General features: G+C 45.5%; 1 protein-coding gene and 1 non-coding gene across 3 annotated transcripts in view; one reads left to right on the forward strand and one right to left on the reverse strand.

Moving 5' to 3' along the window:
- MTMR7 (myotubularin related protein 7) overlaps nt 1–26,316 on the forward strand; it is a 104,377-nt gene that overhangs the window by 47,074 nt on the left and 30,987 nt on the right. For both annotated transcript variants that reach the window (XM_070781759.1, XM_070781760.1), the window contains exons 4-6: nt 3,148–3,305; nt 13,156–13,284; nt 22,593–22,727. In XM_070781759.1, the coding sequence (XP_070637860.1) occupies nt 3,148–3,305; nt 13,156–13,284; nt 22,593–22,727 (422 nt within the window). The remainder of the gene's footprint in view (nt 1–3,147; nt 3,306–13,155; nt 13,285–22,592; nt 22,728–26,316) is intronic.
- TRNAE-UUC (transfer RNA glutamic acid (anticodon UUC)) lies at nt 25,484–25,556 on the reverse strand. Its single transcript has one exon. It is a non-coding gene; the product is annotated as a tRNA-Glu (tRNA).

Genomic DNA, 26,316 nt, shown 5'->3' on the forward strand with positions numbered 1-26,316 from the left:
CCTCCCAATTTAAGAGGGATCTTAATATTGGTTACAAATTATTCTTGCATGAATTTATGTGTGGTTTCCTTGTCTCTTCCTAATGACAGCGAGAATGATCCCATACACAGAAAATCATCAGTAGTCATAGAGTGGTTTTCTTCCTCTACCTTTAAACCTATGTATAAGCATTTAACCAAGGGAACTTAACTTCTGTCATTTCCCCATCTTCCTTAGCCCTCCTTTCACTGAGGGAACAGAGGCTTTCTCAAGAGATTCTTTTGGCTTCTTGAACAAATTGCATTTGTGGTTAACATTATGATATCAGAAGCCTGAGTCATGAAAATGGTACTTAGAGATGGAAAACATATGTTGGTGTCAGGCTAACTATTTCCAGAACTGGATGTCAATTTTATATGCTGTCTGCCCAATTTGCTAAGATGGCAAAAACTTCCAGTTTTTACTGGAAGTGTCTACATTGTGCGTGTGTGTGTGTGTGCATGTGTGTGCAGGTATGTGTACATGTGCATCTTCTTCTTTGTTGAAACTGTATGCTCAATTCTCGAATTGGAAATACGACATCAAGAGACACTAAAATAGAATATAGCTTATCTCACTGATAAACCCTAGTCTTCTTGCTTCTTTTTTTGCAAGAAAGAACACCTGCCTAATGCTAAAGTCAAGTATGACCCTTATCTTATCATACTTGTGTTGTTGTTGTTCAGGCGCTCTGTCATGTCTGATTCTTTGCAACCCCATGGACTGCAGCACACCAAGTTTCCCTGTCCTTCACTATCTCCCAGAGTCTGCTCAAACTCATGTCCATTGAGTCGGTGATGCCATCCAACCATCTCATCCTCTGTTGCCCCCTTCCCCTCCTGCCTTCAATCTTTCCCAGCATCAGGGTCTTTTCCAATGAGTCAGTCAGGTGGTCATACCTGTCGGTGAGTCATTTCAATAGTAATCAAAAGAAGCTAGAAACAGTCTTGACCTCAGGCCGCCTGTGTGTTACTGCGGCCTTTTGCTGGTGCTGGTTTGCATTGTTGGACTTAGAGATGCATGTTTAGGAGCATTCAGTTGTTCACGCTGAATTCCACTGACAGATGAAGGAATAAAAATGATCTAAGAAAACCGTAAGGAGAAACAGTTCTATTGGAGAAATGAAAAGGAAGTTTAGGGGGATGGTTAGAAACTATACAAAAGTGGCCCGCATGGGGGGAAGGGAGAAGGGGCTGCCTCTGGGGGGCAGCAGGTGTGGTGGGGAAGAGCTTGTGGTGTATAGCGGACTCCAGCCTGCTCGCTGTGTGACCCTGGGGACACTGCCAAACCTCCCCGTGCCTCAGATTTCTCATCTCTGCGAGGAGACCTGTGATGATGCCTACTAGATACCTGTCAGTATGTTTAATCAGAAGAGAGTCTGGAATGAAACAAGGGTTCACTATCAGCCGCGGTTTATTATCACCAAAAGTGCTTCGATTTGCACTGTCTAGAAGGTAACTGCTTGCCACATGGGGCTGTCGAGGGCTTGAAATGTGGTTGGTCTGAACTAGGATGTGCTGTTAGTGTGAAACACACACAGAATTTCAAAGACAGTACAGCACAATGTGAAAAATATTAATAGGTACTATATTCCATATATGTTGAATGATGCCTTGGATATGCTGGGCTAAATAAAATATATTGTAAAGATTAATTTCACTTTCTTTTTACAATTTTCGTGTGACTACAAGGACATCTTACATGACACATGTGGCTTACACTGTATTTCTGTTGGACAGCACTGGTTAAGTTGCCTCCCTCAATGCGGCAAGGCCAGAGCAAGAGAACCAAAATCCTCGATCTTGCTGGTAACGGCTGTCAGGCCTGGCCTTGCAAGCACAAAGGTGATGCCCAAAGTCAGAGATGGTCTGGCAGACGTGAATGAAGTCTGTCATCACGCGTCCTTCAACTCACCACTCATGGACAGCGTGCCATGCACTCTGAATGGATCTCGTTTAATGAATCCTAGAAATGCCGTGAGAACAGTACAATTCTGACATTTACGTAGTTGTTGAAAGCTCAAGTGTTTTCAGTGCAAATATTTAAATATAGTCCACAGTCTTTTCCAACTGTTTTATCATTTCTTTTTTAACGCTATTTGAGCCTTAGAACATGGCAGTGGCCAGGCCTCTCTGTAACTCTGAGAAGCCATCCCAAACTTGAGCTCGACATACATAAACAGATTGAGTTCTGGTTGTCAAAGGAATATGTATGTCCTTTAAAAAAAAACAACAACATTGCACTATATTTGATTTACTATACTGTGTTAGTTTCAGATGTGTGGCAGAGTGATTCAGTTATACCTGTATGTTCTTTTTCAGATTCTTGGCCTTTGTAGGTTATTACGAGTTATTGAATATAGTTCCCTGTGCTATACAGTGACTCCTTGTTTATTCTCTATATAGTGGTGTGTATCTGTTTAATCCCATACTCCTAATTCCCCCACTCCTTTCCCTTTGGTAACCATAGGTTTGTTTTCTATGTCTGTGAGTGTGTTTCTGTTTTGTAAATATGTTAATTTGTACTGTTTTTTAGAATCCATATAAAAGTCATGTCATATAATGTTTGTCTCTCTCAGCTTGACTTAGTGTGATAATCTCTGGTACATCTATGTTGCTTCAAATGGCAATATTTCATTTTTTATGGCTGAATAATATTTCTTTTTAATATATGTGTGTGTGGGTGTATGTGTGTGTGTGTGTATATATATATATATATAAAACATCTTCTTTATCCATTCATCTGTTGATGGACACTTAGCTTACTTCCATGTCTTAAACATTGTTAAGAAACATATGTTCTTAATTCATTTTTAAGCTCCATATTTTATGTGGTCTGAAAATATAGTAGTTTTCAAAAGAAACTAAAAAAAAAACAGCTCACAAGATGGGGAAGGTCACACTCCTGAAAGGAAAGACGTTCTTTTAAAGTTTTGTTCGGTTGTCCTGAGGTCTTGTCATTGTTGCGAGGAGGTGGGTGGCCCCACTATAGAGATGGGGTGCCTCTAGGAGGGTCCCGAGGGTAAGCAGCTGGGCTGGCTTCTCCAGCCCGGACAGAATGTATTTGGGGGGATTTGGTTGTGGCTTTGACTTGGCTTGATTTGGTTTTATTCTCCCTTATTTTTTGCAGTGAAATATGAGGAGCTGTACTGCTTTTCATTCAACCCCAAGCTGGATAGAGAAGAAAGGGAACAAGGCTGGATGCTGATCGAGCTCAGCGAAGAATACAAGCGCATGGGCCTCCCTAATGAATATTGGCAGCTCAGCGACGTGAATAGAGAGTACAGGGTGAGTGGAGGCATTTGGTGAAATGAGTGCTTAGTCGCTCAGTCACGTCGGACTCTTTGTGACCCTTTGGACTGTAGCCTGCCAGGTTCCTCTGCCCATGGGGTTTTTCAGGCAAGAATACTGGAGTGGGTTGCCATTTCCTTCTCCAGGGGATCTTCCCAACCCAGGGATCAAACCCACGTCTCCTGCGTCTCCTGCATCGCAGGTGGATTCTTTTCCCACTGAGCCATGGGGGAAGCCCATTTGGTGAAATGCGGATACTTAATCCAGATGAAGCCCTGACGTCACAGAGCTGAGCATGACTTCTCTTAGCTCTCCTTTCGTTCCAACAGCTCTTTGTGGGCACAGATGTGTGGATTTCCAAGTCTCCCTTGGGTATTGCCAGCTGTATTCTCCACCTGCATCTGGGATCAGAAAGTTTGAAGAAGCCACCTTAGAGACCATCCCCTCCAATGGCTGAAGGAGTGGAACCCCAGCGAGGCCCAGTGGCGCCCTCCGGGCAGGGCCTCCCTTCTCCCGCCCGGTCTTTTTATAGCTCAGTGAGTGATGAGTAGGGAGTCGCAGAGGCTCTGATGGCAGTTTGGCACCAACTCCTTCTGGGCTCCCTGAACTCTTGATTGGTACACAAGGTCACCAAGAGGCTTCCCTGGAGAACCGTGGAGAAACATGTCTGCACTTCCAAAGGGAATGGTGGGTGGAGGGATGTGGAGGGGGGCAGGGCTGATTCATATTCTCCCCAAGGGTGGGCTTGCACAGCAGGGCTGGTTTCCCTATTAATTTTTAAAGTGCTTCAGTAATGAAAGTACAGTCAGAACATTGTAGAGAATTTGCAAAAGAGAGAGAAAAAGGAACAAAACAGCCCGTATCCCATTGCCCTAATGTTCTGTATGTGTGTGTGCTAAGTCATGTCCAACTCTTTGCCTGGAGAAAATCCCATGGACTGTAGCCCACCAGGCTCCTCTATCCATGGGATTTTTCAGGCAAAAAGACTGGAGTGGGTTGCCATTTCCTCCTCCAGGAGATCTTCCAAACCCAGGGATCATACCCAAGTCTCTTGCATAGGCAGGCAGATCCTTTACCACTGTGCCACCTGAGAAGCCCATATTCTTCTAGTAGGTTTTTAAACTTTTCCGTTTTTTCTCATCTGCGTAGTTTAATAACTTTCTCTTACATGAGTAACGTATTTCATTGTTTATAATTGGAGAATGTGGAGGCAAAGGAATGGTTCAAAAACATACAACAAAAATGGAATCATACTGCCTATGCCTGTGTTTTGATTTTCTTCATGTAACATATTGTGAGTATGTTGCTGTCAATAAATATGTGGAAGGTCAGGTCCTCCCACATCTTTCTTCTGAATAACTTTATTATTTTATTTATTTTCGGCTGTGCTGGATCTTTGCGGCTACATGGGCTTTTCTCTACTTGCGATGTGAGGGCTTCTCATTCCGGTGGCTTCTCTTGTTGGGGGTCACAGGCTCAATAGATGTGGTGCACGGGATTAGTTGCTGTGCAGCATGTGGGATCGTCCCAGATCAAGGATCAAACCCGTGTTTCCTGCACTGGCAGGTGGATTCTTGACCCCTGAGCCACCAGGGAAGAAGCCCTCTTCTGAATATCTGGAATTTGTAGATTATTTGGAATAGAATGGCCACTTTCAGGATGCTGACTTTTCTTCCTAATTGCACTTAAATCTAGCAGTCATAATCTTACACCGTGAGTAGACATTTGCCCCCTTTCTGTCTTAACCGTTATAAGGTATCCGGCTAATGTAATGATTTGTTCTGCCACTAAAGCCGACCTTTGCAGTGGATTTTTAGCCTTGAAATGAAGGAAAGGACTTCCCTGGTGGTCCAGAGGTTAAGAATCCGCCTGCTAATGCAGGGCACACAGGTTCAATCCCTGGAAGGCGTGGGAGGATTCCACATGCCTCGGAGCATCTAAGGCCCACGCACCATGACTACTGAGCCCATGAGCCGCAACTGCTGGAGCTCGCCCTAGAGTCGGTGCTCCGCAGCTGAGAGGAGCTCCCGCTTGCCGCAACTGAAGAAAGCCCGTGAGCAGCAACGAAGACCCAGCTCAGCCAAAAATAAATAAATAAATAATTGGGGAAAAAACAGAGAGAGAGACAGACAGACAGAAAGAAATGAAGGAAAATCCAAGTTTAGTATAGAAAAGTGAATAATTAAAAAAATATTTTTAAAAACATGACACACTCTTGGGTGAGGGTGAAAATGAGGCTAAGCCACATCTGTGGAATAGTATTTCCTTGGAAACACAGGTTCTTCCTATGTCTGATGAGGTTTCCTTCTAGACTTAGCAGCACAAACATGACTCACATTTAGTCACTCAAGTCCTACTGTGTAGAGACGGCAAAACATGAGTTACTCAGCATCTTTTCCCCAAAAGTAATAGATAGCAAACATAAACTAACAATCAGCAAATTGTGCTGGAACAGAAAAGGTGAAACCCTAGGGGATTTTCTGACTTTTACAAAATGTTGTTAAAATGAGACAAAGATGATGAACCCTTATTTGTTACCAGCTTAGAAAATATAATAAAAGTTAATTCTGTCAAACCATTTCTGACTAATAGTCCATTGGGAAGGTTATGTCGTCATCCATTACGTTTGCTTTTAACCTCATGGGTGAGAAAACATCTGCTTTTTCCTTCCTTCTTTTATAAGAGTTACTTCTTTCTGTTCACAAATTCCTTGATGTAAGTGGGGCTAGTGGTGTCATCTGTTGGAGAAGAAGCTGCTGCCTGTGGTGGAAGCGACTCCATACGTGGAGTACGGAACTGAGGTTCCAGAACCAACGCTGCCCTATTCTCTCCAAGCTAATTGTCACCAGCATCATCTGTATCAGCATTGCTCTCATCTCTTTTTATAAGACATTTGCTTTGGGTAGTCTCTCTAAGCTAAGATTTCCTTTTATACCTAACGCTTGTTTTTTTTTAAAGATTTTTTTTTTAATGTGGACCATCGTAAACGTCTTTATTGAATTTGTTATAGTATAACTTCTGTTTTATGTTTTGTTTATTTGGCCACAAGGCACGTGGGCTCTTAGCTCTCTCACCAGGGATCGAACCCCTACCCCCTCCCTGCATTGGAAGGCAAAGTCTTAACCATTGGCCTACCAGGAAAGTCTGTGTACCTAACTCTTAAAATGCTCTTTCTTTAAATAAAATAATGGGCATTCATTACCAGGTTAAAATTTTAATCTGTTTCTCTTCAAATAAAATTGAAAGTATAATCCAAACCAGTAATTTTTAAAAATCTTGTTTGTGTCAGTTCTCTGCAGCTATAGTTTATGTATTATGTATTATTTTATTTATATATAAATCATTTCATGCTGTTCCTACCTTACACCATAAATTTCTCCCTATTACATCATTAATTCCATGAAGTAAATTTTAGGTCCTAAATGCTTAAGAAGGCAGCTTCTTAAGCCGCTAACTCTCATCCCAAAGCACTCAGCTGTGTGACGGACCCTCAGGAAGTACAGAGGTCTGATTATAATGCCATGGCTGGCCCCTCATATGGATACGACCCTGCAGTGGTAAATGCATTTACTGGGAGGTGGTAACCAGGGCAACAAGTATCAGTTTTTTGGGGAATGTGAAGTCTTTGGGGCCAGTAACTCTTTTGTTATTCATTACCGCCCTAGCACCTAACCTAATGCCTGGCACATAGTACGTCATGTTCAGTAAAAATTTGTTGATAGACATCAATATTCTGTTATAGTCATCACACTTTTAAGAGACTAGAACTTAATAATTCCTGCCACTGAAAAGAAAGGACGATCATGTAACATGATAGAGGTGCTAATTGTCACTATGATGGCAATCGTATTACAGCATACAAATATATCAAATTAATATGTTCTACACAGGAGATGGCAAGAGTGAACACCAACATTTTAGCAATCAGTAAACTAAAGTGGAATGGAATGGGCAAGTTTAATTCAGATGACCATTATATGTGGGCAAGAATCCCTTAGAAGAAATGGAGTAACCCTTTTAGTCAACAAAAAAGTCCAAAGTGCAGTACTTGGGTGCAGTCTCAAAAACGACAGAATCTCTGTTCATTTCCAAGGCAAACCATTCAATATCACAGTAATCCAAGTCTATGTCCCAACCACTAATGCTGAAGAAGCTGAAGTTGAACAGTTCTATGATGACCTACAAGACCTTCTAGAACTAACACCCCCAAAAGATGTCCTTTTCATCATAGGGGATTGAAATGCAAAAGTAGGAAATCAAAATACCTGGAGTAATAGGCATGTTTTGGCCTTGGAGGACAAAATGAAGCAGGACAAAGGCTTGAGTTTTGCCAAGAGAACACACTGATCATAGCAAACACCCTCTTCCAACAACACAAGAGAAGACTCTACACATGGTCAACACCGAAATCAGATTGCAGCAAATATTCTTTGCAGCTGAAGATGGAAAAGCTCTATACAGTCAGCAAAAACAAGACCAGGAGTTGACTGTGGCTCAGATCATGAACTCCTTATTGCCAAATTCAGACTTAAATTGATGAAAGTAGGGAAAACCACTAGACCATTCAGGTATGACCTAAATCAAATCCCTTATGATTATACAGTGGAAGTGACAAATAGATTCAGGGGATTAGATCTGATAAACAGAGTGTCTGAAGAACTATGAATGAAGGTTCACTGTACAAGAGGTGATCAAACCATCTCCAAGAAAAATAAGTGCAAAGAGGCAAAATGGTTGTCTGAGGAGGCCTTACAAATAGCTAAGAAAAGAAGAGAAGCGAAAGGTAAAGGAGAAAAGGAAAGGTATACCCATCTGAATGCAGAGTTCCAAAGACTAGAAAGGAGAGATAAGAAAGCCTTCCTAAGTAATCAATGCAAGATCAAGAATGGGAAAAGACTAGAGAGCTCTTCAAGAAAATTAGAGATATCAAGGGAATATTTCATGAAGAGATGGGCACAATAAAGGAAACAAACGGTATGGACCTAACAGAAGCAGAAGATATTAAGAAGAGGTGGCAAGAATACACAGAAGAACTATACAAAAAAGATCTTCATGACCCAGATAACCACAGTGGTGTCATCACTTACCTAAAGCCAGACATCCTGCAATGTGAAGTCAAGTGGCCCTAAGGAAGCATCACTATGAACAAAGCTAGTGGAGGTGATGAAATTCCAGCTGAGCTATTTCAAATCGTAAAAGATGATGCTGTTAAAGAGCTGCATTCAGTATGTCAGCAAATCTGGAAAACTCAGGAGTGGCCACAGGACTGGATATGGTCAGTTTTCATTCCAATCCCAAAGAAAGGCAATACTAAAGAATGCTCAAACTACTGCACAATTGCACTCATCCCACACGCTAGCAGAGTAATGCTCAAAATTCTCCAAGCCAGGCTTCATCAGAATGTGAACCGTGAACTTCCAGATGTTCAACCTGGATTTAGAAAAAGCAGAGGGACAGAGATGAAATTGCCAACATCCACTGGATCATAGAAAAAGTAAGAGAATTCCAGAAAAACATCTACTTCTGCTTCATTGACTATGCTAAAGCTTTTGACTGTTTGGATCACAACAAACTGTGGAAAATTCTTAAAGAGATGGAAATACCAGACAACCTTACCTGCCTCCTGAGAAATCTGTTTGCAAGTCAAGAAATAACAGATAGAACCAGACATGGAACAATGAACTGGTTCCAAATTGGGAAAGGATTACGTCAAGGCTGTATATTTGTCAGCCTGCTTATTTAACTTATATGCAGAGTACATCTTGTGAAATGCCAGGCTGGAGGAAGTACAAGCTGGAATCCAGATTGCTGGGAGAAATATCAATAGCCTCAGATATGCAGATGACACCACCCTTATGGCAGAAAGTGAAGAAGAACTAAAGAGCCTCTTAATGAGAGTGAAAAAGCTGGCTGAAAGCTCAACATTCATAAAACGAAGATCGTGGCATCTAGACCCATCACTTCATGGCAAATAGATGGGGAAGCAATTGAAACAGTGATAGACTTTATTTTCTTGGGCTTCAAAACCACTGCAGATGGTGAGGTGACTGCAACCATGAAATTAAAAGACACTTGCCCCTTGGAAGAAAAGCTATGACCAACCTAGATAGCATATTAAAAGCAGAGATGTTACTTTGCTGACAAAGGTCCGTCTAGTCAAAGCTAAGATTTTTCCAGTAGTCATGTATGAATGTGAGAGTTGGACCATAAAGAAAGCTGAGCCCCAAAGAATTGATGCTGTTGAACTGTGGTGTTGGAGAAGACTCTTGAGAGTCCCTTGGACTTCAAGGAGATCAAGCCAGTTCATCCTAAAGGAAATCAGTCCTGAATGTTCATTGGAAGGACTGATGCTGAAGCTGAAACTCCAACACTTTGGCCGTCTAATGGGAAGAACTGACTCATTGGAAAAGACCTTGATGCTGGAAAGATTGAAGGTGGAGGAGAAAGGGATGACAGAGGATGAGATGGTTGGATGGCATCACTGACTGGATGGACATGAGTTTGAGTAGTTTGAGTACGCTCCGGGAGTTGGTGATGGACAGGGAGGCCTGGCGTGCTGCAGTCCATGGATCACAAAGAGTAGGGCACAACTGAGTGACTTAACTGAACTGAACACCTGAGGTTGTATTTCCCTGGTGGCTCAGACAGTATAGGACTTCCCTGGTGGCTCAGAGGGTAAAGCGTCTGCCTGCAATGTGGGAGACCTGGGTTCGATCCCTGGGTCAGGAAGATTCCCTGGAAATGGAAATGGCAACCCACTCCAGTATTCTTGCCTGGAGAATCCCATGGACACAGGAGCCTGGCAGGCTGTAATCCATGGGGTCGCAAAGAGTTGGACACGACTGAGTGACTAAGCATGCACACGCACACCTTGAATTATACAGTGTTATATATCAAATATATTTCAATTTAAAAAAACTTGTTGAATGAGTGAATGAATTACCTCCAAAGATTCTTCTTGACCAGGCCAAGTAAGACATGTAGGCACTGCAGGAGGGTTTATTTAGTGGAAGAAATAAGCAAATCACACCCTTAATAAAATAAAAATATCATGCAGGAATGTTTTTAACTTAATCCACTTCAGTTGTCTAAGGCAGAATAAATATAAAGAAAGTTCAAAAGAGAAGCATTTCCCACTTTTCTGAACTTCTCATTTTCTCTCTGAATTTTCTTATGTGATTTTCCAGGCCAGACAAACTTTCGGGGGGCACATTGAGTAGTCTCAGAATCCGGCAGCATAAATTGCACTGTGCTTTGTATTATTCATTGTCATAATTTTAACTTCAGCTGTGTGAGCTTGTTGGAAGAGCATTACCCGTCAGCGCTTTCTAGGATTGATGTTTGATTTCTACTGGAAAGTGCTGTCTGCTTTCATGAGAGCAGGGATGAATTTACTTTTGTCCACTTGGTGGTAGTGGTTGCTGTTCAGCTGTGAAGTCACGTCCGACTCTTTGTGACCCCCTGGACTGCAGCATTCCAGGCTTCCCTGTCCTTCACCATCTTGCGGAGTTTGCTCAAACTCATGTCCATTGAGTCGGTCATGCTATCTAAGCTCTCATCCTCTGTTGTCCCCTTCTCCTCCTGCCTTCAGTGTTTCCCAGTATCGAGTCTTTTCTGTTAAGTTGGTTCTTTGCATCATGTGGCCAAAGTATTGGAGCTTCAGCATCAGTCCTTCCAGTGAATATTCAGGGTTGATTTCCCTGGAGAGGAAATGGCAACCCACTCCAGTATTCTTGCCTGGAAAATCCAGTGGACAGAGGAGACTGTGGGCCACAGTCCATAGGATTGCAAGAGTTGAACAAGACTTAGCGACTGAACCACCACCAGCGCTGTTAAAGAAAGTGGGTAATTCCCAACTTCTGAAAACCTACTAATTTCCTTTTTAAAACTGTTATTTTAAGAAAATGTAGTAAGTCTGATGCAGTGACCACACGTCTCTTGAATTCAGTGTAGTCATGTCCTGACTGCTGACTCGAGAGAGGTCCAGACACCGGATTTGCAGGGGAAGCCAGGGCAGTGTCTGGGGGAGTCATTCCAGTACAAGCTTGGGTTCCAAGTAGGTTGGACCATCTGTTCTTGGGATTTTCCTCCAGAGTCTCAGTGCCAGAGCCCACGTTGATGTCTTTGGTAATCTTTCCTAAAATGCCTTTGGAGAAATGCTTTGGGCCTGAGAGTGTCACTTCAGTGACCTTTCCGTCTCCTGCTCAGCGTGGTGTCCAGTCTGGTAACAAAGACAAGCGGGGAGGCAGGCGAGGGAGGACCTGAGCACAGAACAGTTGACGTGAGCTTTGTGGTGCATTTTCGTGCCCTTCTGCCTCAAGGTTCAGAGTGGTCAGGGCAGGCGAAATGGACAGAGGACGTGCACACAGCATTTCGCCTGCTGCTGCACCTGCCTGAGGACGCTCCTTCAAATGCCCAAGAAGATGCTTGACTTCTAGGAAAAAAAGTTTACAAACTGCCATTCAAACGATCCTCCTGTTGCAAAAAGAGGGATTGTTGTTGTTTTAGTCAGTAAATCACATCTAACTCTTTTACGATCCCACGGACTATAGCCCGTCAGACTCCTCTGTCCATGGGATTTCCCAGGCAAGAATACTGGAGTGGGTTGCCATTTCATCCCCCTCCAGGGGGTCTTCCCGGACCAGGGATCAAACCTGTGTCTCTTGTACTAGCAGGCCGATTCTTTACCACGGAGCTATCAGGGAAGCCTCAAAAGATGGGTTGACCAACATCAAAGCAAATGATGTGTCTAGCAACAAGTCGACCGCTGTCACTCTTGCCGCCACTTCCGCTTTTGTCAGACCCAATGGGTGAAGAGTCTTGTGGGTGTTACCTGACTTGATCCTTGTATCGGCCCCGGGCAGTGTCGTTTCTGTTCCCTGTCAGTCTTAAGAGAGTAGCAAGTGCTCAGTAGTTGGATTTCTCGAAAGTCATGAGGTTGGCAAACTGGAACCGGGTTCTAAACCCCTGATTTCTTTTTTGAAGATGGCTTTTTTAAAGTTTTAATCTGTTTATTAGTTTGGCTGTGCTTAGTTGCAGCATGTGAGCTCTTAGTTGTGGTATGTATGGACCCAGTTTCCTGAGCAGGGAGCAAACCTGGGTTCCCCCCACACCCTGTATTGGAAGCTCAGAGTGGAGTCCTAGCCCCCGGACCACCAGGGAAAGTCCCCTAAACCCCTAATTTATGATAAAATTCCCAAGGTCATTCCAAGGCTCCAGAGATTCCACTGGGGGAATCACTGCCAGGGATGTGCAAAAGGGTAACTAATTTCTTACCCCTTGTAAAAATCGACACATAAAAAGCAGAAAGCTGTTATAATGCGTGGTGAGGGGTGGAATGCTAGGAAGTCCGGGGGAGAGGCCCTGAGTTGGCCCTGAAGATGAGCTTGGGAGGTTGGAAGGGAAGAGGGGTCCAGAGAGCATGCTGGCTCGGCTGTTGCCTCAGATGGGAGCACGCAAAGGGCATACCGGGGACCGAGGGGCCCCGAGGAGGACATCGTCCCCCAGGGTGGGGCTGTCTTGAACAGATAGCTGACATTTTCTCAGTTGCCAGGATGCAAAATTGCTTTTCCCTTTTTGATGGGAGAAACGCCCATTGGTCCCTGTCTTGCCTCCCACTCCATGAAGAGCCCTGGGAGATAAGGGGCAGTGCCCAAGGGCAGGAGGCTAAAGCGTGTCTGACTGTTCCACTGTGGTTTCTTAGCATCAGAGCTTCACTTTCTCTGCAGGGGCTCTGTAACTGAAGAAAACTGGAGTATGCCACCCTCAGGCCCGGCGGGATGGAATTTCTGGTGGCAGTTTGCACAGCACAACGAGGCCTAAACACCCCTTGTGTTTTCCACGCCAGATCTGTGACTCCTATCCGACCGAACTGTACGTTCCCAAGTCGGCCACGGCACACATCATAGTGGGGAGTTCCAAGTTCCGGAGCAGACGGCGATTTCCTGCCCTTTCTTACTACTATAAAGATAACCACGTAAGTCTTAAGGCATGCTTTTGTTTCGGGCTTTGCTTTTCTTCTTTTATCATAAACAGGCCTTTTTCCAGGGGCCTTCTGCCCTGTGTGTGGGTTTGAATTCCTTTTCAAGTATGTGGATGTTGCTGTGTGTGTGGTGTGGCACAACACAACTTGTGTTAGAGCCTTGGCCTGTGTTAGAGCCTTGAACGTTGGCCTCCCGTGTTTATTTGACAGTAAAGGAACGGGAGGCAGAACACTCCTAGACTTAATCATCTGAGTGGGCACGTCCTCTTCTAACTGGTCACCTTGAAAGGCTCTCTGGGGCCAACCCATCGCAATGCCTGGTTTAGAAAAGCCCTCAAAGTCATGGCACATGCTTTATCTTTTTTTAAATGGCATATATATATATATATTTTTTTTTATTTCCAGCATCTAGTGCCTTTTATATGTAATATGTGTGAGCTGTTCACATCCTGTTGGTTAGAACTGCACAGGGCAGGTGAGAAAACCCAGTCTTACAGGTAACCATGTAAACAAGCAAAATCTATGCTTCCATTTCTGTGAAGGACACAGAAGCTAATTTGGGAAGAAAAGAATGGTCTCAGCTCCCTGCTTTAGAAGTCATTTGACTTTAGCCAGGAGAAAAAGTTTGGGTGGCGCAGTGGTGAAGAACCTGCCTTCCAGGGCAGGAGATGTAAGAGACCAGGTTTGATCCCTGGGTCGGGAAGATCCCCTGGAGGAGGGCATGACAACCCACTCCAGCATTCTTGCTTGGGGAATCCCACGGACAGAGGAGCCTGGGGGGCTACAGTCCACGGGGTCGTAAAGTCAGACACGACTGGGCATGCATGCACACAGGCGGTTGACTTTAATTCGAAACTGTTTGATGGGGACTTCCCAAGTGGCGCCAGTGGTAAAGAATCCACTTGCCAATGCAAGAGGCGTGAGAGACATGGGTTTGATCCCTGAGTCGGGAAGATCCTCTGGAGTAGGAAATGGCAGCCAGCTCCCGTATTCTTGCCTGGGAAGTACTGTGGACCGAGGGGCCTGACAGTTGCAGCAGGTGTGTGTAAGTGTGTGTGTGCTGTGCATGGACCTATAGGCAGGATGGAGGGCAGGGTCTATGTCTGTTCTTTTTTTTTTTAAAAAAAGTTATTTAATTTTTGGCTATGCTGGATCTTTGTTGCTGCATGCAGGCTTTCTGTAGTTGTGGTGAGTGGGGGCTACTCTCTAGTGTTGTGCGGGCTTCTCACTGTGATGCTGCTCTTATTGCAGAGCCCAGACTCCAGGTGCGTGGACTTTGTAGTTTGTGGGCTTAGTTGCCCCGAGGCATGCGGGATCTTCCCGAACCAACCTCTAGACCGCTAGGGAAGTCCTATGTCTGCTCTTAAAAGGAGGCTTTGAAAAATACTCTGAGCAATGTCACCTTGGCCAGAGTAAGCGTATGGCCTTCAGGGTTGCCCACTTTGAAGGGAAACATTCATTCAGCAGTGTACATTCTGTTAATTAAAATGGTACAAATGGTGTTATTTTCAGTTAACACTCACTGCTCTGAAATGGTCTGAAGAAGGCAAGTAACTTCATTAATGTCCTATATTGTGCTTTGTGCTTTGCTAAGTCGCTCAGAAATGTCTGACTCTTTGCAGCCCTGTGGACTGTAGCCCGCCAGGTTCCTCTGTCCCTGGGATTCTCCAGGGAGGAACACTGAGTGAGTGCTGGGCCCTCTTCCAGGGGATCTTTCCAATCCAGGGATGGAACCCACATCTCTTACGTCTCCTGCATTGGCAGGCAGGCTCTTTACCACTAGCACCACCTGGAAGCCCAGTGTCTTATGCTGCTGCTGCTGCTGCTGCTGCTAAGTCGCTTCAGTCATGTCCAACTCTGTGCAACCCCATAGCCAGCAGCCCACCAGGCTCCCCCGTCCCTGGGATTCTCCAGGCAAGAATACTGGAGTGGGTTGCCATTTCCTTCTCCAATGCATGAAAGTGAAAAGTGAAAGTGAAGTCGCTCAGTCATATCTGACTCTTAGCCACCCCATGGACTGCAGCCTACCAGGCTCCTCCATCCATGGGATTTTCCAGGCAAGAGTACTGGAGTGGGGTGCCATTGCCTTCTCCGGTGTCTTTTGTTATTTGACTCCTAATATATTTCAGCCTACACACAGCTGGTGCTATGGTGAGAGGAAAAGGAAGATGTGAATCTTTTTTGTTTTTAATGATGGGATGCAAAGGGATGTGGAATTTCATGATACTGTATTGAATATTTGAATTCAGGCTGCCAGTAACATGTACTCTTTTTTGTAGCATCCACTGGTAAACAAGTAAGAGAGGAGAGGAAGGGAGGATCTTTTACTGTCGTTTCAGAGAGGGGGCATGTGCTGGGTATTGAAAACGTGAGCATGGCACTCATCCTGCTTTTCCTTCTGTTCAGATTTTCTTGAGAAAAGGGGTTATTTTTTGGTCAGTGTGAGTATCATAAAGGGCAAATATGTCATGTCTGAGGACGGGAGAGAATTTTTAGCAGTTAGACCGCAGAGGCTGGCCTCTCTGCCTGCTGACGTCAGAGCCTCATCAGCCCGTTCCCGCTCTCGTGTGCTGTCCTCTGCTTGATCTCCAAGCCTGGAAATGAACTCACACAGCTATCAGTTATAGTTCAAAATAATTGATTTCCTGAACTTAAAAATGTAAAGCAGACAGTTTCCTTTAAGTTTTAGCTCCTCTTACAAGGCGCAGAATTAGAGATGTTTTCTAAGTGTGGCTAAAGGACCCAGTTGCCCCAGGGAAATACTTCATGTACGGGTACCCAGATGCCCACTCTCCCAGCCCGGGGATCTAACATCTATGCTGCAGGTGGAATACAGTCAAATTTGTGGGTTTATAACAATGTTCAGGGCTTCCCTGGTAGCTCAGGTGGTAAAGAATCTGCCTGCAATGCAGGAGACCTGGGTTTGATCCCTGTATCAGGAAGATCCCCCGGAGAAGGGAATGGCAGCCCACTCCAGTATTCTTGCCTGGAGAATCCCATGGACAGAGGAGCCTGGTGGACTGTATAGTCAGTGAGGTCACAGAGAGTTAGACATGACTGAGCGACTAAGCACAAGGTCAGTTAAGTAAAGCAGGTAAATTAAAACCAACAGCAACCAAAGTCGGGCTAGAGAAATGTCCAGTCTTTATGCAATCTGAACTGAGAGGAAATACTTCTGTGCTTTGGGAAGGCCGAGTCCCTGATCTTCTACCCACTCTTAAGACAAACCTGATAAATACTCCACTGGCTTTTCATTGAGCAACTAACTCAGACTTTAATATCCAGGTTAATTATGTCATGCTTCCGAGGTAACCAGGGATTTTTATAGCGGGAAGCGTCTTCATTAGTGAAGGTGGATTTCTCTGGTTCTATGGGAGACATGGGAAGTAACAGTGCAGTTTTTGATGATGTTGCTCAGCAGAAGCAAAACCCACCCTCCAACCAGGTGGTCTGCAGTGAAAAGTAAAGTTCCTAAGTTTGCTGACCTGTGTTTCTTCCTTTTTGTGATTTTATTTTTTAAGTAATTTATTTATTTTGGCTGTGCTGAGTCTTCATTGCTGCTTGCAGGCTCTCTCGTTGCAGGGAGCAGGGGCTACTGTCCAGTTGGGGTGCGCGGGGCTCCTCACTGCCATGGCTTCTCTTGTCACAGAGCATGGGCTTTAGGAGCACAGGCTTCAGTAGTTGCGGCCTGAGGGCTCTAGAGCTTAGGCTCAGTAGCTGTGGTGCATGGGCTTAGTTGCCCTCAAGGCATGTGGAATCTTCCAGGACCAGGGATCGAACCTGTACCCCTGCATTGGCAGATGAATTCTTAACCACTGGACCACCAGGGAGGTCCCTTTTTGTGATTTTAGACATTTTAGACTTGAGTATGTATTCCTGCTCCAGTAGAACTTCAGTCCAGTTCAGTCGCTCAGTTGTGTCCAGCTCTTTTTGACCCCATGGACTGCAGCACGCCAGGCTTCCCCGTCCATCACCAACTCCCAGAGCTTGCTCAAACTCATGTCCATCTCGTCGGTGATGCCAGTAGAACTTAGGTTTGTGAGTAAGAATCACATTTTCTAGTTAAATACCATTCCTCACATAGCACCTTGTTACCAAGGAGCACCGAAGATTTTGTTGGTGAGACGAGTTGGCTAGTGTTGGGTAGTGGGAATCGGTGACTAGATTAAGAGAAGCTTGCCACGTACCTCATGTCAGAAACAGGAAGTCCTGGTGAGGGTCCTTGGATGTAAACCCCCTTGCTGGTGGTATATAATTCCTTCTGGATCAGCTTTTATCAGACATGGTGTTACAGTCACTTCCTGTTGACCTATTGGTGAGGTCGGGGTTCCCGTCTAGGATTACTGGGATGCCTAACACAAGGTGACACCTGACACTGGACAGAGGAGGTTGACAGCAGTTTATTAGCTGCATACACTCACTGCCCAGGGGAGGAGAGCACTGGCAGGAGTAGAGTGAACCAGCAGGGATGGTGGAGGCAGGCTCTGTAATATCAAAGGGGCGAGGGGTTCCCTGGTTCCCAGCAGAGGATGTGATTGGCTTGTTTGAGCAATTCCACAGGCTGGCAGGGAACAAAACCCACTCCTTGGAAATGAGAAGGAGCTGTACCTGGTCCCCTGGGAGAAGGGCTGCTTAGCTGGGGGACTTGTACCCACGGGAGCAGGGTATGGATGGGAACTTGCTGCTGGCCATTCAAGGCCATCCCGATTTACCAGGTGTTGTGGGCAGCACGTGATGTTACTTTCAGGCCTTGAACCACACTCCAGGAGTTACCTGGAGCCATCCAGAATCATTTTGGATATCAAATATAAAACAGCTTTGTAGATCACAGTTGGAGAACTTATCTGTGTCACTTGTGTTCAGAAGCTGCTTATCTTTTGTTCTTATTTACTAAGTTTCTTAATTATTTTTAAGAAAGCAGTTCTGCTTTTAAATTGTTAATATGGTAGCAATAACCCTGTATACGAGACAGCAAAAGAGACACTGATGTATAGAACAGTCTTTTGGACTCTGTGGGAGAGGGAGAGGGTGAGATGATTTGGGAGAATGACATTGAAACATGTATAATATCATATATGAAACGAGTCTCCAGTCCAGGTTCGATGCACGATACTGGATGCTTGGGGCTGGTGCACTGGGATGACCCAGAGGGATGGTACGGGGAGGGAGGAGGGAAGAGGGTTCAGGATGGAGAACACGTGTATACCTGTGGCAAATGCATGTTGATATATGGCAAAACCAATACAATATTGTAAAGTTAAAAAATAAAATTAAATTAGAAAAAAGGAAAAAAAAAAGAAATTGTTAATAGCATGGCTCCCCAAATTCACAGTACAGATCTCTCAGAACCCAATTCTGGAAGATTTCCAAAGAGGCAGTTTTTTTGTAAGAATAGTACAGACCATCTTGCCCTCCTTTTATAAATAATGTTTATTGAAACTAACTGCATTAGGCGTAGTTCTAGGTGCATTATCTACCTTACCCACTCTGCAGTTTCGTTATTATTATTATATCCATATTAAAGGTGGAAAAACCAAGGTTCAGAGATGACAGGTAAATCACCTAAGATTATAAAGGAAGTGAGAACACTGTGCTTAGTCACTCAGTCGTGTCCGGCTCTTTGCGACCCTGTGGACTGTAGCCCGCCAGGCTCCTCTGTCCATGGGGATTCTCCAGGCAAGAATACTGGAGTGGGTGGCCACACCCACCTCCAGTGGATCTTCCCAACCCAGGGTTCAAACCCAGGTCTCCCACATTGCCGACAGGTTCTTAACTATCTGAGCCACCAGGGAAGCCCAAGAATACTGGCGTGAGTAGCCTATCCCTTCTCAAGGGGATCTTCGCAGCCCAGCAATCAAATCAGGGTCTTCCTGATTTGCAGGCAGATACTTTACCAGCTGAGTTAAAAGCCAGATGTTTTTGAATCCTGCATTTTAATTCTGTATCATGCTTCCTGACTTACTTACATACATGGACGCTTGTGTTGGTTCAGAATCCAGGATCAGGAAATATTTTGCCTGGATTCAATTCCTGGCTTCCCCAGTTACTAGCTGTGTGTCCTCGGGAGAATTATTTCACCTCTCTGTGCCTTGGTTGTCTCATCTATCAAATGGAGAAAATAAGAGATCTTAATGTATATGGTAGTTGGGAAGATTAAGAATACGCAGAGTTCTTATAATAGTGGCTACCATATAGGAAGCATTCAAAAAACATTGGCTGTTTTAATCAGTAGCTCTATTAATGGTGCGCACGTGACAGTTTAAGATTGAGCTCTGTCTCTGCTCTCATGTGGCTGACATCAGTAAGACAGGCCGCCAGGTAATGGTGAGATTCAGTCAACAGTCTGACTCTCTGGGGTGTGTGTAGGGTGGACACGGGCACCTTGGGGTTACTGACCACCCTGTACCAAGTGTACAGCAGTGTGCCAGTAGTCACTGAGTCAGTGATGAAGTCTGTTTGGAGCCCATCTGTACATAACCAGGAAAATGTAATTAATATTAAAATGTAGTCTGTTTAATATATCTTGTTTAATTTATCAACTTATTCATCTCATAGTAGAACTCTGTTCTGATTTAACCCTTCACCGAGAGCAGTTTCTCGGCCTGGAGGTAATTGGTAATGGTTGTTGCCACTGACTGGCTTTATTTCAGAGCGGGAGACCCACTAGTTGAGTGAGTTTCGGTGTGCTACGCGCTTGCTTGGACAAACTCTCATTTTGAAATGTTCTCTTCCCCATCGAGCTCTTCCGATAGGAGCTGAGAAGCTGCCTGATGGTAGCGGTCCTTAATTAGCATTTCTTTTTTTTTTAACAATATAGAAATAAATAAGTATTGTTAATTACATTTATTTTTTTTTAATTTTATTTTTAAACTTTACATAATTGTATTAGTTTTGCCAAATATAAAAATGAATCCGCCACAGGTATACATGCGTTCCCCATCCTAAACCCTCCTCCCTCCTCCCTCCCCATACCATCCCTCTGCGCATTTCTTTAGCCCAGATTAAGCAGCTCAGAACTGTTCTCTGCTCGGTCAGAGGGGGTGGCTGACCCGACCCCTCTAAACATCAGGAGACACGGGAGCCCGTGTGCAGCCCCATGAAAGCCATCCGTGGCGATTTGCCTTCTGCTCAGGACGCAGCTCGCCTGCGGTCCCCGACCCCCGCTCCCTGGTCCCTGCCATCACGCATCTAGCTCCTGGCTCTCCTCTTGCTGGCTGGCCGCCCATCTGTGGTCAGACGCCCCGGGCCCTTCCTCCTCCACTCTGTGGTTGGACATCTGTTGCCAGCAACTCAAAAATTCAGCAGCCCTTTGCCTTGCTTCCCACTCTGCAGGCACCATGCTCCTGAATTCTGGCTGCAGGCCCAGGGTTCCTGGAGCCCCTCAGTAATTCCCGCTGTGTCAGAGAATGTGCTGGAACCCTCAGACAGGTGCTGTTAGCAATTGTTAGAAATGTCTGCAATTCTCCATCCTGCCAGCAGGGTCTCAGCTGGAGGATCGTGTGTGTGTGTGTGTGTGTGTGTGTGTGTGTGTGTGTGTACGTGCCCACTCACATGCTGAGTTGCCTCAGTCGTATAGGACCCTTTGCAACCCATGTAGCACACCAGGCTCCTCTGTCCATGGGATTCTCCAGGCCAGAATACAGGAGTGGGTTGCCATGCCCTTCTCCAGGGGATCTTCCCAACCCAGGAATCGAACCCATGTCTCTTTTGTCTCCTGAATTGGCAGGCGGGTTCTTTACCACTAGCGCCACCTGAGGATTATGTAGTTAGTAAGAAATATCCTGCCTTCTCCAGCGAGGAGCCTCAGAGCTCACCTTTCTCTGGAGAAACCCAAGCCTGGCTGAGTAGCCCTGGGATGAGCCTGAAGGACAGTTAAGCTGCACTTGGACTCAGAGCCGGGGTGCCTTCCAGGATGGAGTCTGGCATGCGGGCGCCAGAACGGGCTGTGCCGTGGCTCTTTCCAGGGGAGGTTTCCCTCCTAAGCACTGCCCCCTTCCCTGAGCCAGGGAGCACCTCTGCCCTCGTACACGTGGGTACCTAGGCTCAGTGCAGATTCTTCGAAAGAGTCATTCCTAGATTGTATTTGGCAATTTGACTTCAATCTAAGTGTTAAAATAAAATCTAAATTCATAGGAAGCACTTTGCCACAAAAGTATAAGTTTCACAGCTGCGAGGTTGTGGCCATACTCACCCACTAATAACTCAGAGGGATGTTTATGTTATTGTGTACACTGTCCCACAGTTCAGGGTGAAAAGTGAAAGTCGCTCAGCGGTGTCCAACTCTTTGCAACCCCATGGACTATACAGTCCATGGAATTCTCCAGGCCAGAATACTAGAGTGGGTAGCCTTTCCCTTCTCCAGGGGATCTTCCCTACCCAGGGATTGAACCCACGTCTCTCACATTGGAGGCAGATTCTTTACTAGCTGAGCTACCAGGGAAGCCCTGAGCCACAGTTCAGGGTACTCTGTTGGAATCACAGAACAGGGAAATCACAGAACAGCACACAGGTCAGTTCCCAAGGAAGCCCTTGCTTCTAACCCACCTGCATCAGCCAAGGTCTGAGCCTCCTGTCCTTAGACACTGGCAGCAGCCTTGGATCTGTCACCATAAACATTCCCCCATTTAGGATGAGAACCAGTTTGAGGGTTTTGTGATGTTTCTAAGTGAGCTAGTAAATGATGGAAAACACTAAAGAAGTAGGAGAAGAGTTACTTTATATTTCTACTTTTGCAGGAAGATGAAGTGGTGTCAAGCAGAGTAGACTATTTATTTAGATGGTTTTACAATTTCATCATTTGGATCCTACCTAAACAACCTTGCATGCGTGCATGCTCAGTCGTGTCCAACTCTCTGTGACCTTATGGACGGTAGCCCGCCAGGCTCCTCTGTCTGTGGAATTTTCCAGGCAAGAATACTGGAGTGGGTTGCCATTTCCTTCTCCAGGGAATCTTCCTGACCCAGGGATCAAACCCAGGTCTCTTATGTCTCCTGCATTGACAGGCAGTTTTTTTTTTTTTTTTTTTAACCACTAGCACCACTTGGGAAGCCCATGCTTATGCATCCTAGTTGTTACTCAGAGAAGCTTTTTGCACTGCTTGCCCATGTAATGGTTTTTTGAGTTAGAAAGATGCCAACTTCAATTTCTTGAAAGCACTGATACTTTCACAAGCCAGGGGCGTAAGTAAAGTGGGGAGTGGGGGTGAGTGGCCTTTGTTGTGGTGGCGGTCCTGAGGGTCTTGCGGGGGGGTGCAGTTGATCCACTGCTTGATGCGGCTGTGCTGCTGTGGCCTCTCCCCACAGGCCTCCATCTGCCGGAGCAGCCAGCCCCTGTCTGGCTTCAGTGCCCGCTGCCTGGAGGATGAGCAGATGCTGCAGGCCATCAGGAAGGCCAACCCGGGAAGCGACTTCCTTTATGTTGTAGACACTCGGCCCAAGGTGAGTGTCACCACGCCAATGCATGTCTTTGCAGTCTTTGCAGAGAGATGAGGCCTCGCCCGCTCAGGGAGCGCCGTCTGCAGAGGGGCCGTTTCCCTCTGCACAGTGGCTGCCCTGCCCGCCTGCTTCCCGGGGCCCTGAGCCCTGGGGGGTTGACAACGGCAGGGACTTTGGATCTTTCCCGGCTCCGAGCCTCGTGCTCGGTACATAGTGCACACGACAAAAGTGTGGTGTGATGCTGGAGGTCGCTCTCCTGAACACGCCAGATTGTTCTTTGGTTTGTTCACAAAAGGACCTTTTCTTCTCTAACAGTATGAAATTCACTGTGGAATCCGCGCAGTTCAGAGTTTGTGGGATGTTCACCTCTTCCCTTGCAAATTCAGCTGGTAGTTAATTCCACTATGTCTATGACATGGAACGATTTCCAAAATGGAATGTTAAGTTTAAAAAAAAAAGAAGTTACAAATTAATATGTATATTACTGTGTCTATGGAAAACAGCGAACTATAGGTAGGTAAAAATGTCAGTTAAAACAGAAAGATCTGGAAGGATAAGCACTCACCTAGTAAGAATTCCAAGAAGAAGATGAGCATGGAATATATAGGATAAAATTAGGTGACAGAGAGATATGGCCATTAATTCAACACATTTGGCATTGGAATTTCTTGCCAGTTATGAATAAAATATACCTGGATCTGTAAGTGATGAGAGAGAAGGGTACATGTTCTTTCTCCATGTGGGTGCAGAACAGTGTCTGAGATGTACTGTGAAACAGCAAGAGTGAGCTACAGAAATCTATAATGTGATCCCATGTATGTAATAGTAATTATATTATTAAAATTATACATTATTCTATGCACTGAAAAAAGTTTAAGGGTATATATATTAAACTGTTAACAGTGGTTTTTGGTGTTTTTTTTTTTCCCCCCTGTGGGGTGAGAGGAGGATTTTGACAAACTTTTCTTTTATAAATTATAGTGTGAAAAGCAAATTTAATCATAAAAAGGTTGAAAGAACATAAGGCCTTCAAAATGTTAAACATCAGTTCCCATGGAGTGGGTAATTGCAGACATGGGTCTGTACTCATGTCTGATAAGAGGAATCACGGAAACTGCATACTACCCATTGTGTGGCTGACCCAGACCCTGGCAATTTTGCTGCTTCTCTGAGCCCCATGTCGCCAAATATTGTGATGCACGGTCTCAATCATGTAGTTAGATGTCTTCCATCACTGACCTCAGAACAGTCCTGGTTGGTCTAACAGGCGGGGGCTGTGGGGCAGCCGTGGGGGGCAGGGTGGGGCGGTGAGGAAGAGGTCCTCTTAGACACCAGTAGAGTAGACCAACTACGCAGATCAAGGACACACCAGATTCCAGCCGGGTCACATTCTGGTAGATGACAGGTAAAGGATTCCCTTCCTTTTAGGAAAGTCCTCAAAGCACAACAGGGAAGAGGCTTTGGACTGGGGGAGAAATAGCTTCTCTGCTTGAGGATTTTTACTTGAAAGATGCTGGAAAATCTCTATCTTTTACAGCAGCTCTCTTTCAATGTGTGTTTTTCTCTCTGCTTCATCGTCCTTCTCACCTTGACTTTCCCTCGTCTTCATTCTGCCTCTCGTGTCAGGTTAGTGGAGCTGCTCTGAGTTTCTGAAGTCAGAGACGACTGCACAAATGCCTGTCTTAGAGACACAGGCTAAAGACAAAATAAGAAGAGGGCAGGGACTTCCCTTGCAGTCACTGGTTAGGACTCTGCGCTTCCATTGCAGGGACATGGGCTTGATCCCTGGTTGAGAAGATCCCCTGGAGAAGGCAACGGCTACCCTCTCTAGTATTCTTGCCTGGAGAATTCCATGGACTGAGGAGGAGCCTGGTGTGCTACAATCCATGGGGTTGGCAAAGAGTCAGACACAATTGAGCAACTTTCACTCTGACGAACTAAGATCCCGCATACCACTTGGCCAAATAATAGCAATAATAATAAAGGGATGGAGAGACAGGGGCTTTAAAGTGAATTAGGTTGCTCTTCTCCGATCCCGTTTTCGCAGGTTTAAATAGAGGCAAACAGATTCGCCTGCTGATTTAAGGGCCAACGGTCCAAGTGTGTACTATGTTATGTAAACCTTCTGGGCAATGTGGCAGCTGTTGAGCCAGACGCAGTCCAGATTTAAAAGAAATTAATCCAAAGGATTTGATTTGAAGGGTATATTTAGCACTCCGTGTGTTTGCTCTCGGCGATAAGAAGTTGGAGGCGGATCCATTAAAGAAAATTGGTTGTGCTGTCTTCCTATTTGCCCGGGCACACACACACCTTCACAGGAGTTTTAAACTGTTTGCTTAGAGTGTTCGTTCTTTTAAAGATCGTGTCTGTTGATTTTTGTTTCTCGGTAGCCAGGAGACCGGCTCCATGTTTGCTGTGGGCGGTGGGCATGGCAAATGGGCCCTAGCTAGGTTCGCTTGCAGATTTAAATGAAATAGAGAAAGGTCAGAAGTCGTTCTTGTCCTTGGAGTGGGAGTCACCTCAGATGCTGCCTGAATTGCTCGTTGGTATTAGAATCTAGGGAGGCAAAGGCCATGAGGACCTTAGCTCAACTTAATATCTATTAAGAAAAAACCAACCCCCCAAGGTCATGTGTTACTGTGAGAATTTAGTGCATTAAGAAGACAGGAGGTCATATTGATGCCATAGTTGTTGAATTTTATTTTATTTATTGTTATTTTTTGTCTTTTGGCCACACCACGCAGCATGTGGGATTTGAATTCCCCGACCAGGGATTGAACCCAAGTCCCCTGCATTGAAAGTGCAGAGTCTTAACCACTAGACCACCAGGGAAGTCCCAATAGTTGCTGAATTATAAAATGAGATCAAATTCCTTTCATCTCAACCTTGCTCATGACTTTACTTTGTTCTAGGATTTTGTCGAGCTTGTGAAAATGCCAGGCACTTTTCCATTTGACTCTTAAAATACTCCTTCAAATGAGGAGCATTTTTTTTCTTTTTATGGATACGGTCTCAGGTCCAGAGAGGTTCAGGCATTTGCCCAAGGTCACACCACTCAGGGCAGAGCCCGGGTTCACATCTAGGCTTATCTTGATCTCCAGGGGAGCCTCTGGACAGGCTCCGAGGGGTGGGGGGAGTCATCCTCTCTGTACACAGTTGCAGTGAGGCGGGGAACTCAGAGCTGCAGACCCAGTGGCTGGCTCATATGCGCTCAGCCGGGGCCCAACGTGGGCACCTGGGAGGGCAGTGGAGCCAAGAGGCAGGGCAGGCCGGGCACCGGCTCGGCTAACACCCGGTGCCTGGTCCGGGCTGCTTCTCCAAGGGCAGTGCTGTGGCTCGCTGGCCTGTGATGTCACCTTGTGAGCGCTTCCTTAGGCTGAGTACAGGAGGTCACGTGAAAGTTGTGTCTCTCTGGAATCAATAATGAGGTGGCTTCTACCCTGTGAGGGGTGTATATGGGGCGATCTGTGGGAAAGATCGGGGTGCATGACAGAGGGGCTGCGAGGAAGCCACGTCTGTGGAGGGTGAGTCACTGAGCAGGGCAGCGGGGGCAGCTACGGCGTTTGGGGTGGTGGGGCGTCTCCTTGCCTCT

The sequence above is a fragment of the Bos indicus genome, chromosome 27 (genome assembly GCF_029378745.1).
Source record: "Bos indicus isolate NIAB-ARS_2022 breed Sahiwal x Tharparkar chromosome 27, NIAB-ARS_B.indTharparkar_mat_pri_1.0, whole genome shotgun sequence".
Taxonomy (NCBI): Eukaryota; Metazoa; Chordata; class Mammalia; order Artiodactyla; family Bovidae; genus Bos; species Bos indicus.